Below are 26,106 nucleotides of genomic sequence, written 5' to 3' on the forward strand. Positions count from 1 at the left end.
CCAGGCCTTCTCGCCAACATCACTGCCTGACCTCACAAATGTGCTTCTTGAAGAATGGTCAAAAATTCCCATAAACACACTCCTAAACCTTGTGGAAAGCCTTCCCAGAAGAGTTGAGGCTGTTATAGCTGCAAAGGGTGGACCAACTCCATATTAAACCCTACAGATTAAGAATGGGATGTCATTCAGTTCATGTGCACGTAAAGGCAGGCGTCCCAAAACGTTTGGCAATATAGTGTATGTGGATCAACTTTGTTGTGTATTTTTAACAAGAATTTTCAGAAGTTTCAGTAAGAAAAATAACTTTTATATTGATTCAATGGATTAATTGCATTTTGGAGAAAAAAAGAAAAAGAAAAAAAAAAAGTGTCATGGATTTATTGCATTTTGGGGGGGAAATAATCAGTTTTTATAATCTTTGAAAATCAAAATCTAGATTTGAATTTTTAATGTTATTATAACCTAAAGATGCTATGTGAAAGTTTGAAATGGAAAATAGTGGTTTTCTTCTTGCCACTTTTTTTTTTTTTTTTTTTGGTAAAGAAAACACATTTTTACTCAAATTAATCAAAATGGATTTATAGCATTTTGGAACCAAACTCTTCATATGTCTTAAGTTTGTATGATAAGTATTCACTAAGTTACAGTTCATTTTCTAACGACTATCAGAATGGACTTCATTGAGAAAGAGACTGCAGATTGTGCATCATGTTAGGTTTTTTTTATTTTATTTTGCAAAAAGCACAACATTTTGTTTTTACTGTGAGTGTACACAAATAAAAAGACATTTCACAGTTTTGAATGATGTTTAGCTCTTATGTGTATGTCCAAAATTGACAGAGTATTTTGAGCCTCTTTTGCACTGGTAAGAAAAAAACCGAGGTGGTATCGCCGGCGTGACCGCCGACCCCTGATAGTTAATATGTTATGTGTTTTATTAGATATAAGCAACAGTTTGGATACCTTTTATTGACAGAAAACTGATCATTGTTATATAGCTCAACACGGTTAGTTTTGTCAAGTTTAGTTTTGTTAGTTTGTCAAGTGGCTAACATAGCATAATCAGAAAGAGCTTTATTTGTAATAAAATACCGCATTTTCTCCACCACACAATATATTTTACAATATATTAGTCAAATTAACTGCATGCCATTTAGCAACACAAGTCATCCAGGTTTTATTAATATGATAATCTAATATCGATCATCGTTAGCTTATGTTATGACATAACTTTCAACACACTCAGTTGTATTTTAGTATGATGACAAAGTAAAACAATGCTGCATTACCACACAATTTTAATTTGTCAAATAAAGGAACCTGTATAGTAATTCAGCACTTACGGCTACTTCATTAGAATGAGATAAAATAATGTGAATTTAAGTGATCAAACGTAACAAAGTTCAAGTTCAGGGAAGGAGACAGGAAGCGGCAAACATTAAATGTAACTGTAATTATAATAGACATTTAGAACCACTGATTCGAAACAAAAGATTCGTAAAGCTTCGAAGCTTCATGAAGCAGTGTTTTGAAATCACCCTTCACTAGATATTGTTGAATAAAGTCGTTATTTTTTTTAATTTTATTTTTTGGCACATAAAAAGTATTCTTGTTGCTTCATAACATTAAGGTTGAACCACTGTAGTCACATGAACTGTTTTAAATATATCTTTACTACCTTTCTGGGCATTTGAAAGCCTAAATTACCTTGCTGTCAATGCAGGCCTCACTGAGCCATCGGATTTTATCAAAAATATCTTAATTTGTGTTCCGAAGATGAACAAAGGTCTTACAGGTGTGAAACGACATGAGGGTGAGAAATTAATTACAGAATTTTCATTTTTGGTTGAACTAACCCTTTAAATTTGCGATTGAATCGGAAACTGTGATGATTGACAGTAGCTGCGTTTCCATTACCCTTCAAATTGCGCAAATTGTAATAAAACTCCCAAATATCGCAAAAACGTTTTTATGCTCGCATGAGGTGGTTTTTCAGGCAATTCGAAAAAGGAATATTTTGCAAAACTGCAATGGAAAGTTTTTTCGCATTTAGGTCAACTGACATACAGTCACATCATGGTTCTTTAAAGATAGCGCAGTATGTTTGTACAGAAGACGAGACGGGGTGCTTTTCTTTTCTTATTTATGCATCTCTTTCCTCGTGCCTCAGCTTCACCAGATGCAACGGGAGGATGCAAGAAAAGAAAATGAGGACAGGGTAATCGAAGGAAATCTTATTTGTATATTGGAATATTCTTGATCCCTCGAGCATCAGTTTAAAGCATCATCAGCTGCGTTCGAGCCTCGAGGGATCTTATGTTATTGAAGTTTGACATCTAATAAGCTACTAATAGTATTAATCTATTAATAATTAACATAATAGAAACTATGCACTATGCACTTGTGCATCCTCGCTCATAGCTCCTCAGGAAGCTTTCAAACTCCTTGTTCCTCACCTCCTTGCAGTGCATTTATAGAATTGAAATGGCATTTATAGAATTAAAATGGCCTTCGAGATTTTTTTTTGATCGGTTTCCAGGTCACAGGCTGGAGAATGGAGGAGCGAAGAAATGAGGAAGCATCCATTGGAGTATTGAAAAGCACTCAGGGAAGCATATGAGGGAGAAGTTCTTCCAGAAGCCGTGGCAAATATTACGCTCCAAATAAAGCTCTCAGAAAGAAGTATCTTTTAGAAAATGACTCATCACTAGAGTTTTAGTCGCATAACATCGGTTAATGGAAACGGCGTCATTTCGCAATAGTTTTTCATTGACATTTAGAAAACATCGCAAAAGTTTTGTGCAAATCTGTAATGGAAACGCGGCTAGTGATAACCAAAAGATGAGACAAAAAGCAACATTTTTTTTTTTTAAAGTACTTAATTCAGCAGTTTTTGGTCTGGTACCGAAATTGGTACGGTGAACCACGAAATTTTACTGGTATTGGTACCGTTTTTGGTACCGTGACAACCCAATTACTTTCTATTTACTGGGTTTTTATTGTTATTGTTTTACAAATAGATGTGTTTTTCTCTGCTTGTGTATTGTATGAATATAAAATATCAAATTTATGTATATAATGCCTCAGCGTTAACTGTATCAGCTGCGCTCTCTGATGGGCTGTTGTTGTGGTTTTGGTTGCCTCTTTGAGGCTGCTCGCTGATTAGTCCCGTCTATAACGCCACTCCCACACCAAACCCGAACCATACTGGGACTAGGGAATTTCCGATGGAGGGACGGTTAAATGAAAGGAGAATTTAAACATTTTTGAGCATAATTGAATGTATAATAAATGGAAATCTAATTCTTTTACTTAGACTCCACCTATATTTAAAATAACAGTTTACCGCAAAATGTCATACCGTTACATCCTTATTCATTTTAAAATTCTAGTGTCTTCCTTCATCTGTATAACACCTAGTTGTATCTTTGACATCTCATGTGAAAGTATTTCACTTCCACGTGGCTTTTTTCTTCCTCTAACAGGAAATCCAAAAGGTCAGAGACTCCAGCAAACCCTAGATGAGAACACACTTGCCAACAACAGCGACCTCTCTATTCACTTCCAACTTAGTTTTCAAATCTGAACATTCCACCCAGGGAAGACTTTATGAAGTTTGATCAGTACTCCAACAAAACTGAATGTAAAATATATTCATTACTAAATGGTGCAGACTAATATATTCCACGTTCAGTTTAATTATTGATCACGTATGTTACTTCATTCCAGGGCTAAAGCTAAAAAAGCATGTAAGATTCAACCAAGAAACACTCTAACTCTCAAGGCCTTCTCTTTGAAACAGTTTGTTTTTATTTTTTATAATGAAGGAAGATTGTTATATCTTTGCTATATTTGGTGTATTGTTTGCTATATCTATTTGGTATTGATATATCTAACTAGCATGTTCCCTAATGTATTGCTTTTCCATGCTGATCTTTTTTGATGACTCTTATCTCTTTTATTATAAAATTTATCTTAGTTGCTGCTGTATACAAATAGGATAAGCAGCTTTACATTTGTGATATTTAAACATTCTAGCTATTATCTGCACATATGGCTGCTTTCATTCTTACAATTCCATCTAAACGTCTGACATAGTTAAGAAAAGAAGCTTTGCTCGACTTCTACAAATTCTTAAATAATGGTTGCTTCCCATATGCTGGTGTCTTGAATTGCACAATCATGTTTCACATACACAAGTGAAATATTGTCCTCTTTTTTTTTTTTTTTTTTACAAAATATGTTTGTTTTATAAAGAGTTCAAAGGCAATACAGGTGTTGTTTCAGATTTTTAGTGTAAGGCAGCTCATAAACACAGCCACAAGTCTTGTAGCAAGTAGGTTTAGGACATGTCATTGACACAAAGCTTTTACTCTTATACAGCTGATCTTTAGCAGATGTTCAGATTGCTCCAGCAATTCTAATCTGTCCCTGTCAAAATTAAATGAGGCAGTTAAATAATTTGGAAACCAAAGTAAAACATAATTTTTTAAAATATGAAACTACAGAATAATTTTTTTCTTGTTGATTTGTTTACACCCTTATTAGCAGTTAAAACATTTATACAAAGTGATTTCACATGATTAAATGCCTTGATAGACATAATATTTGTTACCTTCCCATATTTGTCAAATATCATTTACCTGATATAACATAATAGATTGACTTTTAAAATGTAGTCTTGTATTTTTTTTTTTTTTTTTTTAATTAGCACATACACTGTGGCAGCAGAAGAAAGTTTGGCATCAAGTTTATATTCGATTCTCCAAAACCTTCAAAGTACTGTGTGTGACTTTTTGTCCATTGAGTGTGAAAACAATGTAATAAAATGCAAATTGATGTATACACATACATGGTTTATCAAAATTGAACAAAGGTTTTCTTAAAGTTGCACAATTTTAAAGAATTTAAGGAAACCAAATGACCAGACACCAGCTGTTTTTGAAATGTAGAACGATCCTGTGTATGTTGCGAAACTTCTAATAATTTAGGTTGGGTTTTTTTGTTTGTTTTTTTGCATATACAAGTTGACAGTTTTTTTTAATTTTTTATTATGTCTCTAGGGTATCTTTCAAAACTGCAGAACCTATTTCAGAGTTTTATTTTATTCCTTGGTGCATCTTAAACATTTAGTTGAAATAGACCTGTCAAATATTTGTGGTATATATGAAAGCTGAGAAATGCATTTAATGTCTCAAATGTATAAACCAAATGTCACTGTTTTCTTTTTTATTCGTAAACTGTGTACATGTACCATGCAGGTGTAATAAAACTACGCTATTAAAGTTAAGTATATGGCTGATTAGTTGTCAATGGAAATTTACATTGTGATGTTATTTGCAACTTTGAATTCAGGCAGTGACTTGTGTATATCACTTTGGTATAATTAGGTGCTATGGGAAAGACAAAAGAATCAACTGATCATAAAATTACATTTAAATTCCTATTCACAAAAAGTTCCAAAACTTTCATTGTACTTGATTAATGATAGATAAAGTGAACGGACATCTTCATTTTGGTCTGATTTTATAGTAGGTCTGTGTCTGTAAAATCATAATTCATAGCTTAACATCCTTTGTGAATGTCTGTAGTGGTCAGTGAGTCAGATATGGGAGTCTCACTGGAGTCCCACTTCTTTTTATTCCAGGAAATTGTTGATATTAAAGCTCTCAGCTGAACAAATTCTAGTGCTTAAATTTATTAAAATATTTTAACAGCAATCTAGCAAGTTTCCACAAGCTTAAGATTGTGAGAAATAAAAAGGTATAATACAGAAGTGCAAATTGTAACAAAATATTTTGAAATGAGGCAAATGTGAAACTGAACTCAACAAAAGAAGCAAATTGCTGGCTAAAATGCATATTAGCAACACTGAGATGAAAACACCAAAAACAATGCAATGGACTGCATAGGTGAACTAAGTGACCTTTTGAAGCAGGCTGTTACACACAAGCTATTAATTGCTGATGATCTCTAAACACACAAGTGTTTAAAAAAAAAAAAAAAAAAAAATACACCATGCTTCACTCCCAACAATGCTGCAGGTTCCCAGGCTAACATATGAGATTCATACCATGTGTCCTTCTAAACTCGTTTAAAAGTTATAATAAATTAGACAATCTAAAATCAGTTACAACAGTGAAGTTAAGTGATATGTTGCTGGGTGTGAATATCAGAGGACGGCTACACCACCATCACAGCGGCTGGTGATCATGTTACCAATCTCCGTCCATGTGTCCAGGTGGGGGTCATAGATTTCGACCGAGTCTACAGTAACTGGTGCTGAAAAGTCCCGACTAGTGGTCCGACCACCTACCGCATATAACAAACCATTAACGGCTGCAACTGTTACCCCAGCGCGTGGGATGGCCATCGACGCCACCTCCACCCACTTCTCCTGTAAGAATAGAGCCATATACAGCATTAAAAAAGTCAAAACATTTGCATAAAGGGTCAACTTGATATTTGTGGACCAGATTTTATGGAATCCTAACCTCCTCTAGGCAATACTTTTCCACAGTGTCCAATGATCCCAGGGCCTCATTCCAGCCTCCTACAGCATATATGCAGTTATTGAGACTAGCTACACCCACGTACGCCCGTCGGGTCACCATTACAGGCAGGGCACTCCATCGGCGAGAGATCGGGTCATAAACCTCAGCCGAGCGCAGCTCCGTACCCTCATCGCTGATGCCACCAATCACATAGATGAAGCCTGGAACATTCACACACCATACTAAAGACAAGGGCCTGGATACTTTTTCCATACTTCCACAATGCATTTTAGTGCTTTTGGTTCCATCGTCCTGAAGTCAGTGGGGTTTTGGTTAAATGCCTGAAATAAGATCTGTGGTGAACACAAGCTCAAGATATGTTCAGGTTTTATTCTACGATAAAAAATAGATCATTAAAGGGATAGTTCACCCAAAAATGAAAATTATCCCATTATTTACTCACCCTCAAACCATCCTAGGTGTATATGACTATCTTCTTTCAGATAAACACAATCGGAGATATATTTTTTAAAATATCCTTAGTCCTCTAAGGTTTATAATGGTTGTGAATGAGGGGCAAAAATAATGCATCCATCCTTAAAAAAAAAAGTAATCCATACGACTCAAGGGGGTTCTTCTGAAGCGAAGCGTTTTTATAAGAAAAATATCCATATTTAAAACTTTATAAATTCAAATAACTAGCTTCAGGTGGATGATCGTACACAGAATGCACAAGTCGATATGTGGCGGAAGAGTATCCTTTGACCTGACGCACAACAACGCACATTGACGAATGCAGATATTTTTAAATATATCTCCGATTGTGTTCGTCTGAAAGAAGATAGTCATATACACCTAGGATGGCTTGAGGGTGAGTAAATCATGGGATAATTTTCATTTTTGGGTGAACTATCCCTTTAATACCTGCTTGTGATTTTTAAAAAGATTTTACTAGTCTCGCACTCTTGCAAACTATTCTAATTCAAACTTTCAAGGAAGATGTTTTTAAATAAAGACTAAAAGAGTTGTTGGAAGCTTGGTGATGGTGACTGTGGTGTAGTTCATTTATAGCCCACATTTAGCTTCAGCTGATTGTATTTAGGCTTTGAAATTCATAAAGGTTGTTCATTTGTGAAGACTGTCTTTAGAAAATGTGTAAGAATCACAAAACTTTCTCACAGAGCTTATTTTCTGCAATAATCCAAAAGCCAATGTAAGAAACATCACATCGTTTCACACTGTACAAGTTTGGCACTGCAATGCGCACAAGTTGTGCTAACCCTGCTCTGTAGAGCAGAGAGTGAAAAGCCTTTTTGATGAAAGAAGAGGTATAATGTTGAAGTAAAGAATCATGCACAATTAGGCCAGGAAAATGTATTATAAAAGCAAAAAGGGTCCAATTTCATTTTATGTTGATTTTAATGCTACACTATTTGAAATAAATGGGTTTATGAAACAAAGTGGATGTTTAAATCAAATATATTAAACCTTTAAAAGTCATTTATTGGTCATTAATATGGTACGTACCTTGCAGCTCACAGCAGCCAAAATAATATCGAGGAACAGCCAAGCTTCCAATAACCTCCCATTTATTTTCTGCTGGGTCATATCGTTCCATGGTCTTCCCAATTTCCGATCCAATCCAGCCACCTGAAACAATAAACATTTACATGTATGCATTTAGCAGACACTTTTATCCTAAGTAACTCATTTTGTCCCCAATGTGTACATTTTATCAGTTCATGCATTACCAGGGAACCCATGACCTTGGCGTTGACAGAGCTATGCTGAACTACAGGAATGTTGCAAAACGCATTCATGCAATCAATCAATCATGGTATTATAGTGCAACTGAACAAAACCCTGAAGAGAGCAGCAGACTCACAGTGGGAGTGAAACTGCCCTGCCAGAAAGCATCTAAATTTGCATACCAATTGCATAAAGAGCTCCATGACACGAACAAACTCCGACCCCACAGCGTGGATAGGTCAGAGAAGCCACTGCCGCCCACTGCTTGGTCACTGGGTCATACCGCTCCGTACAGTCAAAGATCATGGAGTCTTTTTCTCCTGTGAAATACAAGATGGCTGTATATTTTTCATTGTCTCCTGAAAATTATATTCTAAATACTATTTTAGTACATTGCTACGAGGTTGCTAGAGATTTCTTTATGTATGCTAGGGTGCTTTAAATGATGGCTTAATAGCCTAATGGCATACACCCATATTCTCTATTCTGGTCTCCAGACTCAGATCTCATTTTCAGTGTAAATGCATATAATGATAACAAAAACTAAAAAGTTCTAATAATCATTCTCATTCTATTAGAATAGTGAAGTCCACACCACATCTATAATGATAATGACACAAAGGAATGATTTTGTTGGAATAACTTTCAAAACTATTTTTCCAGGTGATCAAAGATAAAATCACTTGACGGCCAGTCAGAATCCTCCTTACTTAAAAGAGCTTGATCATTTTAAGTGGCAGACAACATAACTGCAGCACATGCTAATAATATGCAGAATGATATTGCTGGTGTGGATGCTAATATAGTTTATGTTATAGTTACCGTTTTTGGTGTAAACGGGCCTTCAGTCTACAAGGTTCTGTTTTCTCAAGTATAAGTTAGTAGAAGTAAAATGGATGTTTGAAATTTTAGTAGAGATACTGATGCTTCCTTTAAAAAATGATGCACACTATTTGGACAAAAGTACTGGGACATATTGTGAATTCAGTTGTGGTACTGTGATAGGATGCCATCTATGCAATAAGTTAGTTTGTGGAATTTCATCCCTGCTAGATATTCCATGGTCAACTGTAAGTGGCAATATTGGAAAGTGGAAGTGTTTAGAAACAGTAGCAGGGTCACCGAGTGCTAAGGCACATGGTGAGTAGAAGTCGCCAACGCTCTGCTGATTCCATAGCTGAAGACTTCCAAACTTCTACTGGCATTAATAACAGAAAATATGAAAAAAACTGTGCGGCGGGAGCTTCATGGAATGGGTTTCCATGGCCAAGTAGCCAAGTACAATGCCAAGTGTTGGAAGGAGTGAGGTAAAGTATGCAGCCACTAGATTCTGGAGCAGTGGAAATGTGTTCTGTGGAGTGACGAATCATGCTTCTCTGTTTGGCAGTCTGATGGGTGAGTCTGGGTTTGGCCGATGCCAGGCGAACGTTATCTGCCTGACTGCATTGTGCTAACTGTTAAAAGTTTGGTGGAGGAGGGATAATAGTATGGGGCTGTTTTTCACAGGTTGGGTTTGGCCCCTTGACTTCCAGTGAAGGGAAATCTTAATACTTCAACATACCAAGACATTTTGGGCAATGTTATGCTTCCAAATTTGTGGGAACGGTTTGGGGACGGCCATTTTCTTTTTCCAGCATTACTGTACTCCAGTGCTGAAAGCAAGGTCCATAAAGACATTGGATTTGATGAGTTTGGTTTGGAAGAACTTGACTGGCCCACACAGAGCCCTGACCTCAACCCCATCGAACACCTTTGGCATGAACTGAAACAGAGGTTGTGAGCCAGGCCTTCTCAACCAACATCAGTGCCTGACCTCACAAATGCTCTACTGGATGAATGGTCAAAAATTCCCAAAGAAATACTCTGAAATCTTGTGGAAAGCCTTCCCAGAAGAGTGGAAGCGTTTATAGCTGCAAAGGGAGGGACCAACTATATATTAATGTATATGTATTTAGAATGCAATGTCATTACAGTCCCTGTTGGAGTAATGGTCAGGTGTCTTAATACTTTTGTCCATATAGTGTATTTCATAGAGGGTGCAGCCAAAAAGTCATTTTTGCATGGGCCCTAATATTGTTATGTGGCAACACAATAGAAAATACACAAAAAATAAACCCACACACTTACCCCCCACTACATATATCATGCCTTCCAGTACCGCCACCCCAAGTCCACTGCGGGCCTGATGCAGGGAAGACACGGTAGTCCAGTACTGACTGAACGAATCAAAGCGTTCAACACAGCTCAAAGCTCGACTGTCACTCCATCGTCCACCCTGCAGACGAGTGTAACCACCTGAAAGACAGAAGGAGAAAGAAGATAAATTGGATGAACATGACTTATGGCTTGAACACACTATACAAATTTTGCCAAGATTTTTGCACCGATTTACAGTCTGGAAGAGTCGAAAAAAGAGCTATATAAATAAAGGTGATTTTACTTGACAGATTTCACTGAAAATTGTGTAGTGTATATTTGGAATAGACTCTTGATTTTTTAGCTTCAGATTATGATTCCAATCATTTACCAGTATATCAAACATGTTTGATATTTTAGAACACATTGTTTTCATGTGTCTCCTGGCAACAAGGCATGAGTTCGTGCTTCTGCATTATTTTGTTGTGTTCAAAATGACTTAAAAATCTAGTATGGTGTGATCCTCAGTTGTTTAGTGTATGATGCCCAGTTTTATTATGTACTTATTTAAAAAGTTGGCACATGTACGATGCCTAGTGTTTAAGCCTGTTAACTGTCAGTGTCCCGGTAGCGGGACATTTGGCATGCTTTTAATTGCCTTTTTTCCCCATCACTTATTTTTTGTAATCATCATAAATTTGGTATCATTTGGACCCTTAAACACTCAAAATTTGTGTGTTTAAAAATTCAAATCAGTTTCGAATTGGACACTGCATTGTAATGGAAACCTTTTAGCAGGCTTAATCAACTTTGGAACTTAATAACTTGGTAAATCAAGACTTTGATTTTCTAGCAATTTAAGTTCAAATTATTTTGTAATATAATATATATATATATATATATATATATATATATATATTGTATAATATGTTTAGTTTAGTACATTTGCTTAACACTAATTTTTTTTTTTTAAGCACTTCTGCAATAATCTGCTGGGTGTCCTCTTTAAAAAAGCAAAAAAACAAACAAACAAAAAAAAAAAGACCATCCTTAGGTCTGTATTCCAAAGCATTCATGAATTACAACCATTTCAGTTCAGATCTATGCTCAGTAGACAGTTATTTGAAAATTCGTGTAGTGTATTCCAGCCTTAAGATGAATATTACAGCTGCACACTGGCAGAAGAGTTTACGTACCAATGGCATAGAGGTACTTGCGGGCTTTTCTCCTGGGCCGGGTCTTGGCCGTTTGCAGAAGGCTGAAAGGTTTGCTCTCTTTAGGGGACTTGTTGACTTCAGTGTACTCTCTCAGAAGGGTTTGCAATGCAACTCGCAAACTGAAGTCAGAAATACCTGTCAGGGAAAGTTTCATCAAGAATGTGTGCACAAAAACAAACATAAAACGAATAATTCCAGCTCTAAAGTATGACTGGATGAGCCACATTTGTTGTAAAAGATATGGACACCTACACATTAATTCAATTCTATTTCGATAATGAACTTCACTTTATTTATTGCACTGCATTATTTTATTTCCGTTTATATAACCTTGAAATCACACCTTTTCTTATTGTTTTCAATCAATTTTTTATTATGCTTCATTTTTAAATCCTCTTAAAATGTATACAGGTGCATCTCAATAAATTAGAATGTCGTGGAAAAGTTAATTTATTTCAGTAATTCAACTCAAACTGTGGAACTCGTGTATTAAATAAATTCAGTGCACACAGACTGAAGTAAGTCTTTGGTTCTTTTAATTGTGATGATTTTGGCTCACATTTAACAAAAACCCACCAATTCACTCTCTCAAAAAATTAGAATACTTCATAAGACTAATAAAAAAAAAAAAATGTTTAGTGAATTGTTGGTCTTCTGGAAAGTATGTTCATTTACTGTATATGTACTCAATACTTGGTAGGGGCTCCTTTTACTTTAATTACTGCCTCAATTCGGTGCGGCATGGAGGCGATCAGTCTGTGGCACTGCTGAGGTGTAATGGAAGCGCAGCTTTCTTTGACAGTGGCCTTCAGCTCATCTGCATTGTTGGGTCTGGTGTCTCTCATCTTCCTCTTGATAATACCCCATAGATTCTCTATGGGGTTCAGGTCTGGTGAGTTTGATGGCCAGCCAAGCACAGTAACACCATGGTCATTGAACCAGCTTTTGGTACCTTTGGCAGTGTGGGCAGGTGCCAAGTCCTGCTGGAAAATGAAATCAGCATCTCCATAAAGCTTGTCAGCAGAAGGAAGCATGAAGTGCTCTAAAATTTCCTGGTAGACGGCTGCGTTGACTGTGGACTTCAGAAAACACAGTGGACCAACACCAGCAGATGACATGGCAGCCCAAATCATCACTGACTGTGGAAACTTCACACTGGACTTCAAGCAACATGGTTTCTGTGCCTCTCCACTCTTACTCCAGACTCTGGGACCTTGATTTCCAAATGAAATGCAAAATTTACTTTCATCTGAAAAGAGGACTTTGGACCACTAAGCAACAGTCCAGGGGCCGTATTCACAAAACATCTAAAGGCTAAAAGTAGGTCCTAACTTGCCGATTTAGGAGAAACTCTTAAAAATAATGGGCGTGTCAGTCCTAATTTTAGGATTTTAGGAAATGTTTGCTCTAAGAGTATTTCACAAAGCATTTTAACGCTAAAACTAGCTCCAAAATCTGTGAAACGTTAGGAGTAGTCAACAGGACTCCTAAGTCACTAAGACCAAATCACAAACAGTCCTAATCCACCCAAAGACACTGTACACCATGAGGCAATTCTAGCGATAGAGCCTTAGGTGCTGAACCTTTTCTTTCATAAATGCAATACATATTTTGATTTATAGATTTGAATCTACAATAAGACGCCAAAAATAAATCTTTAATAAATAAATAAATAATGCCTGATAACCTGTGGCAGTTCTTACAAATGATCGAATAGTGTAAAAAAAAAAAAAAACTATTATAAGTGTATTTGGCGTGCTGTCCAAGGGGATCGAGGGCTCCGAGCTTGATATTTATTTAGCCCAGTTCTCCCCCGTTGCCGTTTCAGCCGAGTGTGAGGAACGGGGTGGCGGAGGGATGCATAAAACTGTCGAGGTAACTATAGGTGAGTCGGCTCTCGCCTGTGTATATAAACCTCCACTCGAGCTGATTAGACAGAACGTTTGAACATACTCCTCTCAAACTTTGCATCATTTGTCGCTTGAAATTCTGCATTCTCTCGAGACGCAGACATGTCAGAGGCTGACAATTAGCTGAACATATACTAGTTTAATTAGGCTTATTTAGGTTTTAAGAGAAAACTCTTAGCTGAGAACTTTTACTGCTATTTAGGAGAACTCTTAGTGGTAAGATAAAATGTTTTGTGAATACGGCCCCAGTTCTTTTTCTCCTTAGCCCCGGTAAGACGCTTCTGACGTTGTCTTTGGTTCAGAAGTGGCTTGGTACATGGAATGTGACAGTTGTATCCCATTTCCTGAAGACGTCTGTGTGCGGTGGCTCTTGATGCTCTGACTCCAGCTTCAGTCCACTCCTTTTCAAGCTCTCCTAAGTTCTTAAATCGGCTTCGCCTGACAATCTTCTCAAGCCTGCGGTCATTCCTTTCACTTGTACCCCTTTTCCTACCACACTTTTTCCTTCCAGTCAACCTTCCATGAATATGCTTTGGCACAGCACTCTGCAAACAGCCAGCTCTTTCAGCAATGACCTTCTGTGGTTTACCCTCATTGTAGAGGGTCTTGATGATCGTCTTCTCGACAACTGTCAAGTCAGCAGTCTTCCCCATGACTGCTTTTGGGATTACTGACCTAAACCCAGTATTTATACCCTGAGAATGGTAATTTAATAGAACTTGAAATTAAATATTCTAATAATTTGTGATACTGATTTTTTATTTTATTTTGATGAGCAGCAAGCTGTAATCATCAAAATGAAAACAAAAAAGTCTGGAAATATTTTACTTTATGTCTAATAAATCTAGAATATATTTAAGTTTTACTTTTTGAATTAAATTACAGAAGAAAAATAACTTTTTCATGATATTCTAATTTATTGAGATGCACCTGTATGTAACACATTTTGAAATACCATCATATATGAATATATATTTTAACATATTTGCTTTGCCTTTATTATTTGACAGAATATTTTATTCAGATTATTATTAATAATAAATGTAATTATTTATCCTTTGTGTTTACATGTATTACTGCTGCCATTGTTTAAAAAAAAAAATTAAAAAAAACACCTCGAATCTCGAAGTGGCTTGACCACTGTTATCACAGCTATACTTTCAGTCAGAAAAGTAAGGAAACTTGTTTCCGCCCCTGAATAAAAAATAAAAAAGGTAATTGCAACTATCTCACAATTCTGACTTTTTTTTCTCAGAATTGTGTGATATAGGGCTATTTTAACAATCTAAGCACATGGTCGCAAGTGGCTTAGGGCGTGTCCGAATCCACTTTTGCTAGTTTAAGGACGGGAAAAATGGCGTCTAAAAGGGTTGTCCCTATTCTCCTAATATGTAATGGGTGTGTTTTGGGCATAACGTGCAATAAACCAATCAGAGTCTCATTTCCCATTCCCTTTAAAAGCCAGTTGTGCTCGTGTCATGGAGGATTTACTATTTACATGGTGGAATTTTCAAGTGGAAAAACTAAACGCTTCTCTAGAGAGGAAACAGATCTGCTCGTAAACGAGATTAAAGTGCACAAGCTTTAATCTACGAGAAAAGCCAGATTCCACCAAAGCATTTTTATCTTTATGCACACAATAATAATCCTTTACATTGTAATCCTTTTATTTTTAATATTTGGCATGTTTGTGTGCTGCTGCGCATCCCTGTGTGTGTAATAAGCAGAGTGTATGCACGTTGTGCACCCGCATATAGGCGCATATTACTAACCCTTTAAATAACAAAACAAATATTGCGCCATTGACTTTAGACCACGTTTCAGTTGGTCAATGGCGCAGTTTATTTCAGTTGCCTCAAAACAGTAATGCGCCAACAATGCGCCTGAACACACCTCGTTTTCAGACCAGCACGCCCTTGGCCGCACAAATAGGCGCAAATGCATTTGCTATTTAAACAACGTGGCACAGGACGTGAAAATGATAACTGCATCGGGATGCCTGGCGTCGCATTGCACCGGTTGTATGATAGGGGCCATAAACTCCAAAAATTCTGACAAAAAGTCAGAATTGCGTGTTATAAAGTCAGAATTGCGAGTTTATATCTCAAAATTTTGAAAAAAAGTCAGAATAAAAGTCAGAACATGAAAAAATGTTTTCATTCATTAGTCACACTCATCTGAAACACAGCATCTCTCACTCACCCTCAATGTACTTGTAGAGTCTCTGTGGTGACAGCAGAGGGAAGCGCACAGGTTCCAAAACTTCCACCACATGCTTCTTCCTGTGGGGCACGTTGTGGTGCAGCCAGTCCATAGCAGCCGTGAACACTTGATACTCATCTTCGATCCTGAGCTCCTCACTGCGGAGCAACTTTACCAGCTGATCTTTAGACAAGCTTGAGAACTCTTCTGAGGAGCGAACCTGACACCAGACACATGACTGAACATGATTTGAAGGTTTTGATTGGTTCTTAAAACCACAAAATACTGACAGTCATGGAGGCTGAGTATTTGGAGCTATAGAAAATCACTGTAGAAAAACAGTGGGCAGTACTGACAATAGTAAGTCATTTAACTGGGTGACTTTCTATACTTATTACAGGTTCAGCCTTCCTGAATGGTAAAAACAAAGAAGAAAACAATGCAGAGAATATTTGAAACAGAAAACTTGAGTCAATAAGCCCACCTCTAGAAAGTGGACGTGGATGTAGTCTTCAGTGAACTTTAACAGCTCCATATAGGCGATCTGCTCCAAAAAGCGATAAATCCCAACACAGTTGGATGGGTCCATATGAGCCCGGAGAAATTCTCCACATATATCCACCACCTCACTCAACTGCAGCATGTCTGCAGCCACCATCAGCTCTTGCACAGTGTCCACTGTCACATCAATAGAGCCTATCAGGAGCAAAAGAAGAGCTTCTTGTAATATGTTTAACATTCATGTAGACAACAGAGGATGAAACAATTTGGGTTTTTTTTTTTTTTTTTTTTTTTTTTCTTTCAAATTGAGCTTTTACATTACACTATTACACACTATTTAACAGAAAAGTTTTTATCCAAAGAAACTTATGTTACGTTTTTTAAAGTTCCAGTCCCCCTGGACACAATAGACCTAAAACTTATGTAATATTTTAAAATGTATTTTTAATAAAAACTCTAAAACTGATTAACTTTTCAATGATTAAAACTAGCACAGTCTAATAAACTGTTATTCAGAGATAGCGGACATAATGAAGCATACAATGGTGAATCTTTGGCTGATATTAAAAACTTATGTTTAAGCCTTGGAATGTCCACTGGGTGTAGTGGATCTGGAGCAGCAGGGTGATTACAAAATGCTTTTAGTGCAGACCGAAATCCACTCTGCTCATATACAGTACTCTGCCTGCTAGATCAGTGTGATAAGTTACCTAATTAAAGTTTGAATGTCAAATTTCTAACATTTGCACAGTTTAATGCTCATAAAAGTTCTATTCACATGGCTTTTTACACATTTTTTTCACAAGGCTTTTTAACACTATTTTCACTTGCTGACAGTTTTGTGGAAATCGCTGACAAATGCCTGAAATCTAAGGCAAATTTATTCACATGAGTGACAATTGCATAGTGTGCATTATCAAAGACGCGACTTGAGAGAAGCACTGATGTGTCGCTGATGCCCGTGAGATATTTAGCATGCTAAATATTTAGACCTGTCTGTGAATCGTGTACTGTCTGAGAAGGTACTACAATTTAAAAATGACCGTTAAAAAAGTATGTTCTATATTAGTATGTATGTATATATATATATATATATATATATATATATATATATATTAGTATGTATATTGGTAGTATTAATTAAATTTGGACACACTACATCCGAAATGTTGTTGACACGTTACCTACCAGCGTCAGTTGTGTCACTTCATTTCCAGTCATAAATCCCCTCCCATGGCCTCATGGGACAGTAAAGTGTCCATCGAATATGCACTTTAGTATCTCGGCAGTCATCCAGGGACTTTACACCTATGGTTTTTGATTACAATGTATTTTGACATACTACTCTTTTGGCTTACAGTTTTTTGCATACTATATAGTAGGGAAGTATTTGATTTTGGACACAGCGATTGTCCTGCAGTGAGAAATGTGTTTTGACTGGAAATTCAATTAGCGACAATCTGCAGCCAATGAGAGAGCAAGATACAGGGCAAGGGAAATTTCAGAGGAAGGAGTCATAGACCTGAAACAGAACATCAGCAAGCATGGCTCCTCCTTTATATTATTATTTTTTCTTTTTTTCGCTGCAAATCAGCACACAGACAACTTTAATCACAAGCTTCTTGCGGGGTACCTTTTTTAACAGGAAGAAATCTAGTCTCGCACGACAACTCCTGTATCATGCATGATTTACATTATTTCTTGTGTCACTTCTCGCTACGGTTGAAACGGTTCTCGGTAAAAAATCAAGTCAAGTCAAGTCACCTTTATTTATATAGCACTTTTTACAATGCAGTTTGCGTCAAAGCAGCTTTACAGTGATAACTGGTAAATAATTTTGGCTGCACAGCAGCTCTAGAAGAAAATGGTGTCATTGTCCAGCTTAAATAAATTCAGTATTGATTCATTCTGTTGTAAAAATCAATAGATATTCATTTAGGTAATTTATCTATATATAAGCACTGGAGAAAACAGTGATGTCATCATCCAGCTCAGTTCTGTTCGAAAAAAACCTTGGGAGAAACCAGGTTCAGTCAGGGGGCCAGTTCTCCTCTGGCCAACACCGAACAGTGCATGATTATGATTCAGGCAGCGTTACAGGTCATAAGTCTGATTAGAATCGCAACAGTCAAAATATTTAATCCAGTTCCATCTAGTTGAAGATTGTATTCATCACGCTGTTATGGGATGGTTTGTTGGGAATCTGTGCCACTGGCTGTCGTGTCAGTGAGGCCTTCACAGGGAATGATCTAGTTGACCCAATCTCTGCTGACACTTCAGGACTGCATTGTCATCGTGTCTAGGCACAGGTTCTCCATCTGATCTGGATACGGCCCAGATCCGGCTGAATACGGTAAACCTCGGGATAAACAGAGAGACTAATATTAGCGTAGATGCCATTCTTCTTCTGATGTAACGAGTACATCTGGTGTTATAGGAAGTGTTTCCGGTTCCGACTGACCTAATTTATGCAGCCTAACAATCCTTTAATGGATGTGAAAACATAAACTGATAATGTGTTATGTGTATGCCAGATTAAAGAGATGCGTTTTTAGTCTAGATTTAAACTGACAGAGTGTGTGTGCTTCCCAAACAATGCTTGGAAGACTGTTCCATAGTTTAGGTGCTAAAAAGGAAAATGATCTACCGCCTGCGGTTTATTTTGATATTCTAGGTATTATCAACTGGTCAGAATTCTGAGATCGCAATAGATGTGAAGGACTATAATGCGTTAAGAGCTCGCTTAGGTTGGGAACTAAACCATTTAGTGATTTGTAAGTAATTAGCAAGATTTTAAAATCTATACGATGTTTAATAGGCAGCCAATGCAGTGTTGACAGAACTGGGCTAATATGGTCATACTTCCTTGTTCTAGTAAGAACTCTAGCTGCTGCGTTCTGTACCAGCTGTAGTTTGTTTATCAAGCGAGCAGGGCAACCACCCAGTAGAGCATTACAGTAATCTAGCCTTGAGGTCATGAATGCATGAACTAACTGTTCCGCTTTCGTCATTGAGAGCATATGTTGTAGTTTAGATATATTTTTAAGATGGAAGAATGCAGTTTTACAAATGCTAGAAATGTGGCTTTCAAATGAGAGATTGGTATCAAAGAGCACACCCAGGTTCCTAACTGACGACAAAGACTTAACAGAACATCCATCAAATGTTAGACAGTATTCTATGTTATTACGTGCAGAAGTTTTTGGTTCAATAATTAGAATCTCTGTTTTTTCTGAATTTAGTAGTAAGAAAATACTGGTCATCCAATTTTTTATATCAGCTATGCATTCCGTTAATTTTGTTAATTGGTAAGTTTCGTCAGGGTGCGAAGAAATATAGAGCTGAGTATCATCAGCGTAACAGTGAAAACTAACGCCATGCTTCCTAATGATATCTCCCAAGGGTAGCATGTACAGAGTGAAAAGCAACGGTCCTAGTAGTGAGCCTTGCGGTACTCCATATTGAACTTGTGATCGATATGACATCTCTTTGTTTACTACTACAAACTGATAACGGTCAGATGAGTATTTGAACCATGCCAATGCAATTCCACTTATGTCAACATAAATTTCGAGTCTATTTAAAAGAATGTTGTGGTCGGTACTGTCAAATGCAGCACTAAGATCCAGTAACACTAATAGAGAGTACAACCACGATCTGATGATTAGAGCAAATCATTTGTAACTCTAATGAGAGCAGTCTCAGTACTATGGTACGGTCTAAATCCTGACTGGAAATCCTCACAGATACCATTTCTTTCTAAAAAGGAACATAGTTGCGATGATACTGCCTTTTCTAGTATTTTTGACAGAAAAGGTAGATTCGAGATTGGCCTGTAATTGACTAATTCTCTAGGATCAAGTTGTGGTTTTTTAATAAAAGGTTTAATAATAGCCAGCTTAAAAGTTTTCGGTACGTATCCTAGTGATAAAGATGAATTAACAATATTTAAGAAGAGGATCTATGACCTCTGAAAGCATCTCTTTCAATAGCTTAGTCGGTAAAGTGTCTGACATCGTACTTGCGAGTTCTCACACCTCTTTAATGTTAATTTTAGTGATCTCTGACTGGCGAAGTCGGACATCATTAGTGCCGACGTGACTAATAATCTTAGAGTATTTACGATTAGCATTAGCCTTTAAATTTGCTTTGATGTCAGGCACTTTGGCTCCTGGCAACCATGACTATGGTGGATGGTGTCTCTATTTTCACGTTCCGTGTAATAGAATCACCAATAACTAGGGCACTTTTAACAGGATTCTCAATGGATGCGTCACTGAGTGGGAAGAACCTGTTTGATGTTCTAATCGGAACGGAAGAGCTGTGTTTTGTCCCGCGACTAGGCTGTCTCACGGTCACACAATTGTCCTGCTGCACGGGCTCAGCCGGAACTGAACAATGCACAGAGTTCACTAAGCTAGTCACATCCAAAGCAGTATCTGAAGCCCTTACATTCTTACTATCCTCAAATAAAGTTTGGATATGTGTCTCTAATTCTGAGATTTTCTCTGTCTTTCTCTGACTATTTCCCTGCACTTATGACACGTAAATCCCTCGTCGCTGACAAGAGAAAGCTATACTATACATGTGACAGGCAGTGTAAGAAACAACAAAAGGAGAGGATGGCATAACTCACCGTGTTTGTAGACTGATCCGACTCACCAGTTGTTTGATGGATTCGTAGAAAAAAAAAAAAGGAGTGTGCGAGAGAAAAAGACGGTAGGCACAGATAACAAGTTAACAGGCTAGCAAAATGCTAACATGTTGTGATAGCGTTTAGATTTAAAGATTAAAAGCTAGCGACGTCAAATTAATGTTATAGGCAGCGTAACAGTGAAAACTAATGCCATGCTTCCTCATGATATCTCCCAAGGGTAGTATGTACAGAGTGAAAAGCAACGGTCCTAGTACTGAGCCTTGCGGTACTCCAGTTGTTTGATGGATTCGTAGAAAAAAAAAAGGAGCGCGCGAGAGAAAAAGACATACATAGGCACAGATAACAAGTTAACAGGCTAGCGAAATGCTAACATGTTGTGATAGCGTTTTAGATTTAAAGATTAAAAGCTAGCGACATCAAATTAATGTGATAGGCAATATTAGGCAATATCAGATATATGGTCATGATAATATAAACAACAAGGAATGATAGTAAGAGATTCAAAACAAAGCTATACGGAGCTACAGACGCAAACCACTGAGCAGCGAGGCAGGCAGAAGCAGACAGGAGCAATCGATTGATCAATCGAACCGTACCGTACCGTTCTCATCCCACGGTTCAGCACGCACTTGCACCGCGGTTCATCTAATATCTGACAATGCATTCGCATCTATAATATGGATTGTTGAAAATAAATAAAACAGACAGACAGAGTTAGGCTAATATAATTTCTGTCAATGGATACGCATTCTGGCTTCCCCTAAACTTTGTTCAATGTGAGTGCCGTATGCTCTATATAAGCAGTCATTTATGCCGTCATCACCCGGGCGTTGATAGCGCGTGAGCGTAGGTGAGACCTGAACAGCAAACATTGCTATCTGTGTTTAATTTACACTCATTTAAGCTTTGCTAATTTAAACATTTGAGCACAAGATGCGAAAGGGAACTCGTGTGCACGCTCTGAGAAGATTTGTGCACTCCTTCGAAGCGCGCATGCGGATTCGCGTATACAGCACAAGTTCTCTTTCAAGTCTTGCGCTTGAACAGACAAATTCACACAAAAAAAATGTCCCATCTTGGCAAGTATCCTAGCAAACATAGTAGGTTATGTCTTAAGTGAGCTTAAACACTCGAGAAAGAACACATGTGTTCAGTATCAGTGTACTGTATCAGTGCATTATATCTTAAAATGACAGCAGCCCTTGCATTCTTGCTGTCTGAATGTGTTTTTAATGTTAATCAAACAACAAAAGACAAGGAAATCATTCATTGCCCTTGACAGAATAGCTTTTGTAACTTAATTAATAATTAATAATGATTAATCTTTAGTTAATTTATACAGTGAATTATATGCAACAGTGTTCTACATTTGATTACTTTATTCAATTTCTGTACCTGAAAACTATTAAGATACCTGAAAAACATTAAAAGCACTGTTTATTTTAATTTGTATCTTTGCTCTACTGTATTTTTTATGCTGTTTCTTGTAGTTAGATTATTTGTTTTTATTTACTTTATTTTTATTTGACAGTAGTCCTTTTTTCCCTGAACATAGCACATACCAAACCGTACCGAAATGATGACCCTAAAACCGTGATAAAAAAACGAACTGTGAGTAATTTACCATTGCACCCCTACTTCTATGGTTGTGAAAAGTAGTTTGTAGACCAGACAGAGTTGTCAGTAATTCTTCCTATTGTGAAAGTTGTGCAATGCGTGGCCTAGGGCTGCTTGATTATGGCAAAAATTTTATCAGCAATTCAATAAGAAACTAATTACAACCAAACGACAAATAAATACAACAGACCGAAAACATAAATTAAATAAACAGTGTTTTAAGTTTTTCAGAAAGATAATAAGGTATTTAGATAAGTAATAGCCTACAACAAAAAAATTTAATAATCAAATGTAAAATAACACTGCATATAACACTGCATAGTCTTACTGTACACATTAAATATAGATTAATCCTTATTAAAGCTACTTAAGTTATTCAGTCAAGATCAGTGGGTGATTTCCTTTGTCATTTTTTGTTTGATTATCATTAATGACAGACTGCAGCAGGTATATTAGGCTGCTGTCACTTTAAGAGCTAATGCACAGATCCAATATACTGTTACACGTGCGTTTTCTTTCTCAACTGTGTTTACTTAAGACATAACCCACTGTGTTTACGTGAATACTGTCCAAAAAGGCATTTTGACATTTTCGTTCGTTTAGGCACGTATCCGAAGCTCATTTGTTTATTGCACAGAGAGCCGCCTGGGGAACAGTATCTCTTTTGCGGCTTAATGCACTTTTAATAACACTGTTTAATATCAAACACGTCCCACAGTTTAGCAACAGTAGACTGCATTTTACACTACTTACTTATTTGGTTCATTTAGATGTTAAGTTTGGGCTTTTAGGGAAAGTGCACCACTGTGAAGGAAAGAAATGTGCGCTGGACGCAATACGGCAGCGGCACAATAATCATTTTACCTCAATTATCTTGTTTTCATAATCGTTGTAAGCCAAAATCGAAATCGCAAATCAATTATGATTAATTGCACAGCCCTGGTGTGACCCCCCTATCGCCAATCCGTTGTGTAATGTGCACACAACAGTAACTAAATGGTACCCCAGACAGTTGTGTAGTGGGAGAAGAACAGCGATCTGACGACTTTGAAAATCGTGCAGTGTGTACTCGGCATAAGTCAAATAATAGCACACCTCTCCTCAAAAAGATGAATGATTTGAGGTATCGTTCATGTAACAGGTTGAGTTTAATACTTCTGAATAGAGGTTTGTTCAAATTAGTAATATTAATAGTGACGTTGGCCATTAGCAAACACCACTAACTCGCTTCCTAGAGGTGTCTGTAGTGATGGACAAACATACAACATATATGACTCCAGCATACCAGTGTAAATAAATTCTAGGAGAATTTCAAAGACATCAGCCTCCACTCCAGCAATGCAAACCTCCTCCTCATGGGCTTCACTCATGCCTCCAGAGAACAGAGCAGCAAAATACGGGCCACTGGCAGCCAGCACCAGCTTATGGACCCCAAACACCTGTCCGCCTACCAGCAGTCGCACATCGCAGAAGTCAGAATGCAGACGCATCTTGTTCATCTGAGCTAGCAGGAGACCAGCGTGTCTGTCTGAGGAGTAAATCCCGTGATTGCTTACTGCCTTGGTTTCATCTCCTACCACAGAATGCCGAGGGCATGGCAGAGATGGACCAGTGGAGGACATGATGATTCCAGCTGGGGACCACAACAATTCTTTTACCTAAAGCACACAGAGACATACAAACAGACACATTTAATAATGCTGTAGCTGACATTCTCATCCAAAGCCCCTCACAGTACACTTTTTATGAAGTCATTTAGAGTCACAATTGAACTGAGAATGCCTATTAAATTACAATTCATTTCTGAAATTTAAAGAATTTTATATTGGATCATATTTTACTTTCTGTTCATGAGCCATGCTGGAAGAAAATTTAATCGACCACAAAAACCTAAAATGAAATGTAAACAACCTATATGGTTTTTGTGGTCGATAAACAGATTCAGCAGATTGATGTCAATATTTACAGTTCTGCTCATAAATTTACACATCCCTTGCAAAATATACTAGATATTAATAATTTTAACAAAAAAACAGGGTCATTAAAAGGGTGTCATTTTAATGGGCTGTAGCCCCTTATTGTAATTGTTAGCTTTCTTCTTCAGGGCCCAAGCCCTGAAAGGGTAAAGACCCTATTGTTTTCCTTAGGTTTATTAGGGCCCGAGCACCGATGGTGTGAGGACCCTATTGGAATTTCTCTGTTTATTATTATTATTAGGGCACAAGCCCTGAAAGGGTAAAGGCCCTATTGTTTTCCTTAGGATTATTATTAGGGCCCAAGCCCTGAAAGGGGCTTTTTGGGGGCCTTAACGTGCTCAAAAACTCTTGAAAATTGGCACACACATTGGAATCTGCGGCCATTAGGATGCCGCAGAGGCTGGGACCCGGGTGTGGCACAGGGGCTCTACGGTGCACCCTTGAATGGGGTCCGAAAACTTGGTCCGTATATCAAACACACTTGCATGTATTATTGCATGGTGTTGCCATGGCGATGGTTTAAAGTAAGGACAAAAAAGGGAAACAGAAAGTGTCTCATATCTTGTAAAATCATTGTTTGATTTAAATTAAATTAAGATTGTAAGTATGTTCGGTAATTGAACCTGGGTGAATTTAAAATGAATATATATATTTATTTTTAAACATTTCTTCTGAATCTGAATTATATTGATATAATTCAAATTCATTAAAAAAACCCTATTTAAGTACATTTCACATGATTTTATAAAAGTGGCTGTTTAAAATAAACTTGCATAAGTGAGCAGAAAAATCTAGATACATATCTTACTCTTATCTGACACTGATATTAAAACCATCTTTGCAGTTTCCATGATTTGACTCCATTTATTAAGTTTATAATTTAATTTTTTCATCGGATACCTCCCATATTGAAATTAAATGAAAGCATGCTTTTGGTGCATAAGATTGGTGCGCAAACAGTAGCTCAGGTAGGTCAAAAAACATGCAGAGAACTGTTAGGACAATACAACATCAACATTCGGAAGGCATTCTGCACTCATTTGTAACTGACCTATGACATCCTATGATATCTAATTAATCTAAATTTAAATGATCACATAGATTTGGCTGTTGTGGTTTGTGGTCATAGCGGCACCAACTGCTTCAGTAAATGTGGTGAATTCAAATGACTTTGACATTGTCCTTTTATGTTTTCCCGTTTTAAATGTCTATTGCCGGCCACGCACAGTTGCCCTGAAGCCACCGGGCCCGTCATCGCTGCTTGCAACTATTTTTTTTTTTTTCTCAAACTTCCAGGAACTTTTGGGGGCCTTACCATGCTCGAAAACTCTTGAAAACTTGCACACATGTCGGAATCATCGGCCATCAGGGCCAGGCAGAAGCTGGGAACCGGGCGTGGCACAGGGGCTCGACAGCACCCCCTTGAATGGGGTCCAAAAACTTGGTCCATATACCAAACATGCTTGCATGTATTAGTATGAAGCTCGGTACACATACAGACCTCATCGGGCCAAGCAACTTTCGTGTTCTAAGTTATACGCCAACTCAACAGGTGGTCAGCTATTATTGGTTGATTGAAAAACGCATGCTCTGGAATTTGATATACTCCTCCTAGGCGATTAATCCGATCACCACCAAACTTGATCA

At 37.4% G+C, this 26,106-nt stretch overlaps 2 protein-coding genes across 5 annotated transcripts in view; one reads left to right on the top strand and one right to left on the bottom strand.

The window, feature by feature from the left end:
• Window positions 1-5,290, top strand: part of guk1a (guanylate kinase 1a) — a 37,130-nt gene extending 31,840 nt beyond the window's left edge. For all 4 annotated transcript variants that reach the window (XM_051870639.1, XM_051870645.1, XM_051870634.1 and 1 more), the window contains exon 8: window positions 3,486-5,290. In XM_051870639.1, the coding sequence (XP_051726599.1) occupies window positions 3,486-3,521 (36 nt within the window). In that variant the 3' untranslated portion in view covers window positions 3,522-5,290. The remainder of the gene's footprint in view (window positions 1-3,485) is intronic.
• A 392-nt stretch (window positions 5,291-5,682) lies between these two features.
• Window positions 5,683-26,106, bottom strand: part of ipp (intracisternal A particle-promoted polypeptide) — a 40,775-nt gene continuing 20,351 nt past the window's right edge. Inside the window, exons 2-10 of the mRNA XM_051870580.1 lie at window positions 23,769-24,141; window positions 16,193-16,404; window positions 15,709-15,928; window positions 11,576-11,731; window positions 10,371-10,538; window positions 8,426-8,563; window positions 8,022-8,144; window positions 6,495-6,715; window positions 5,683-6,397 (exon numbers count right to left, since the gene is read on the bottom strand). Coding sequence (XP_051726540.1) covers window positions 6,173-6,397; window positions 6,495-6,715; window positions 8,022-8,144; window positions 8,426-8,563; window positions 10,371-10,538; window positions 11,576-11,731; window positions 15,709-15,928; window positions 16,193-16,404; window positions 23,769-24,105 — 1,800 coding nt within the window. The 5' untranslated portion in view covers window positions 24,106-24,141 and the 3' untranslated portion in view covers window positions 5,683-6,172. The remainder of the gene's footprint in view (window positions 6,398-6,494; window positions 6,716-8,021; window positions 8,145-8,425; window positions 8,564-10,370; window positions 10,539-11,575; window positions 11,732-15,708; window positions 15,929-16,192; window positions 16,405-23,768; window positions 24,142-26,106) is intronic.

The sequence above is a fragment of the Ctenopharyngodon idella genome, chromosome 2, assembly GCF_019924925.1.
Source record: "Ctenopharyngodon idella isolate HZGC_01 chromosome 2, HZGC01, whole genome shotgun sequence".
NCBI classification, from domain to species: Eukaryota; Metazoa; Chordata; class Actinopteri; order Cypriniformes; family Xenocyprididae; genus Ctenopharyngodon; species Ctenopharyngodon idella.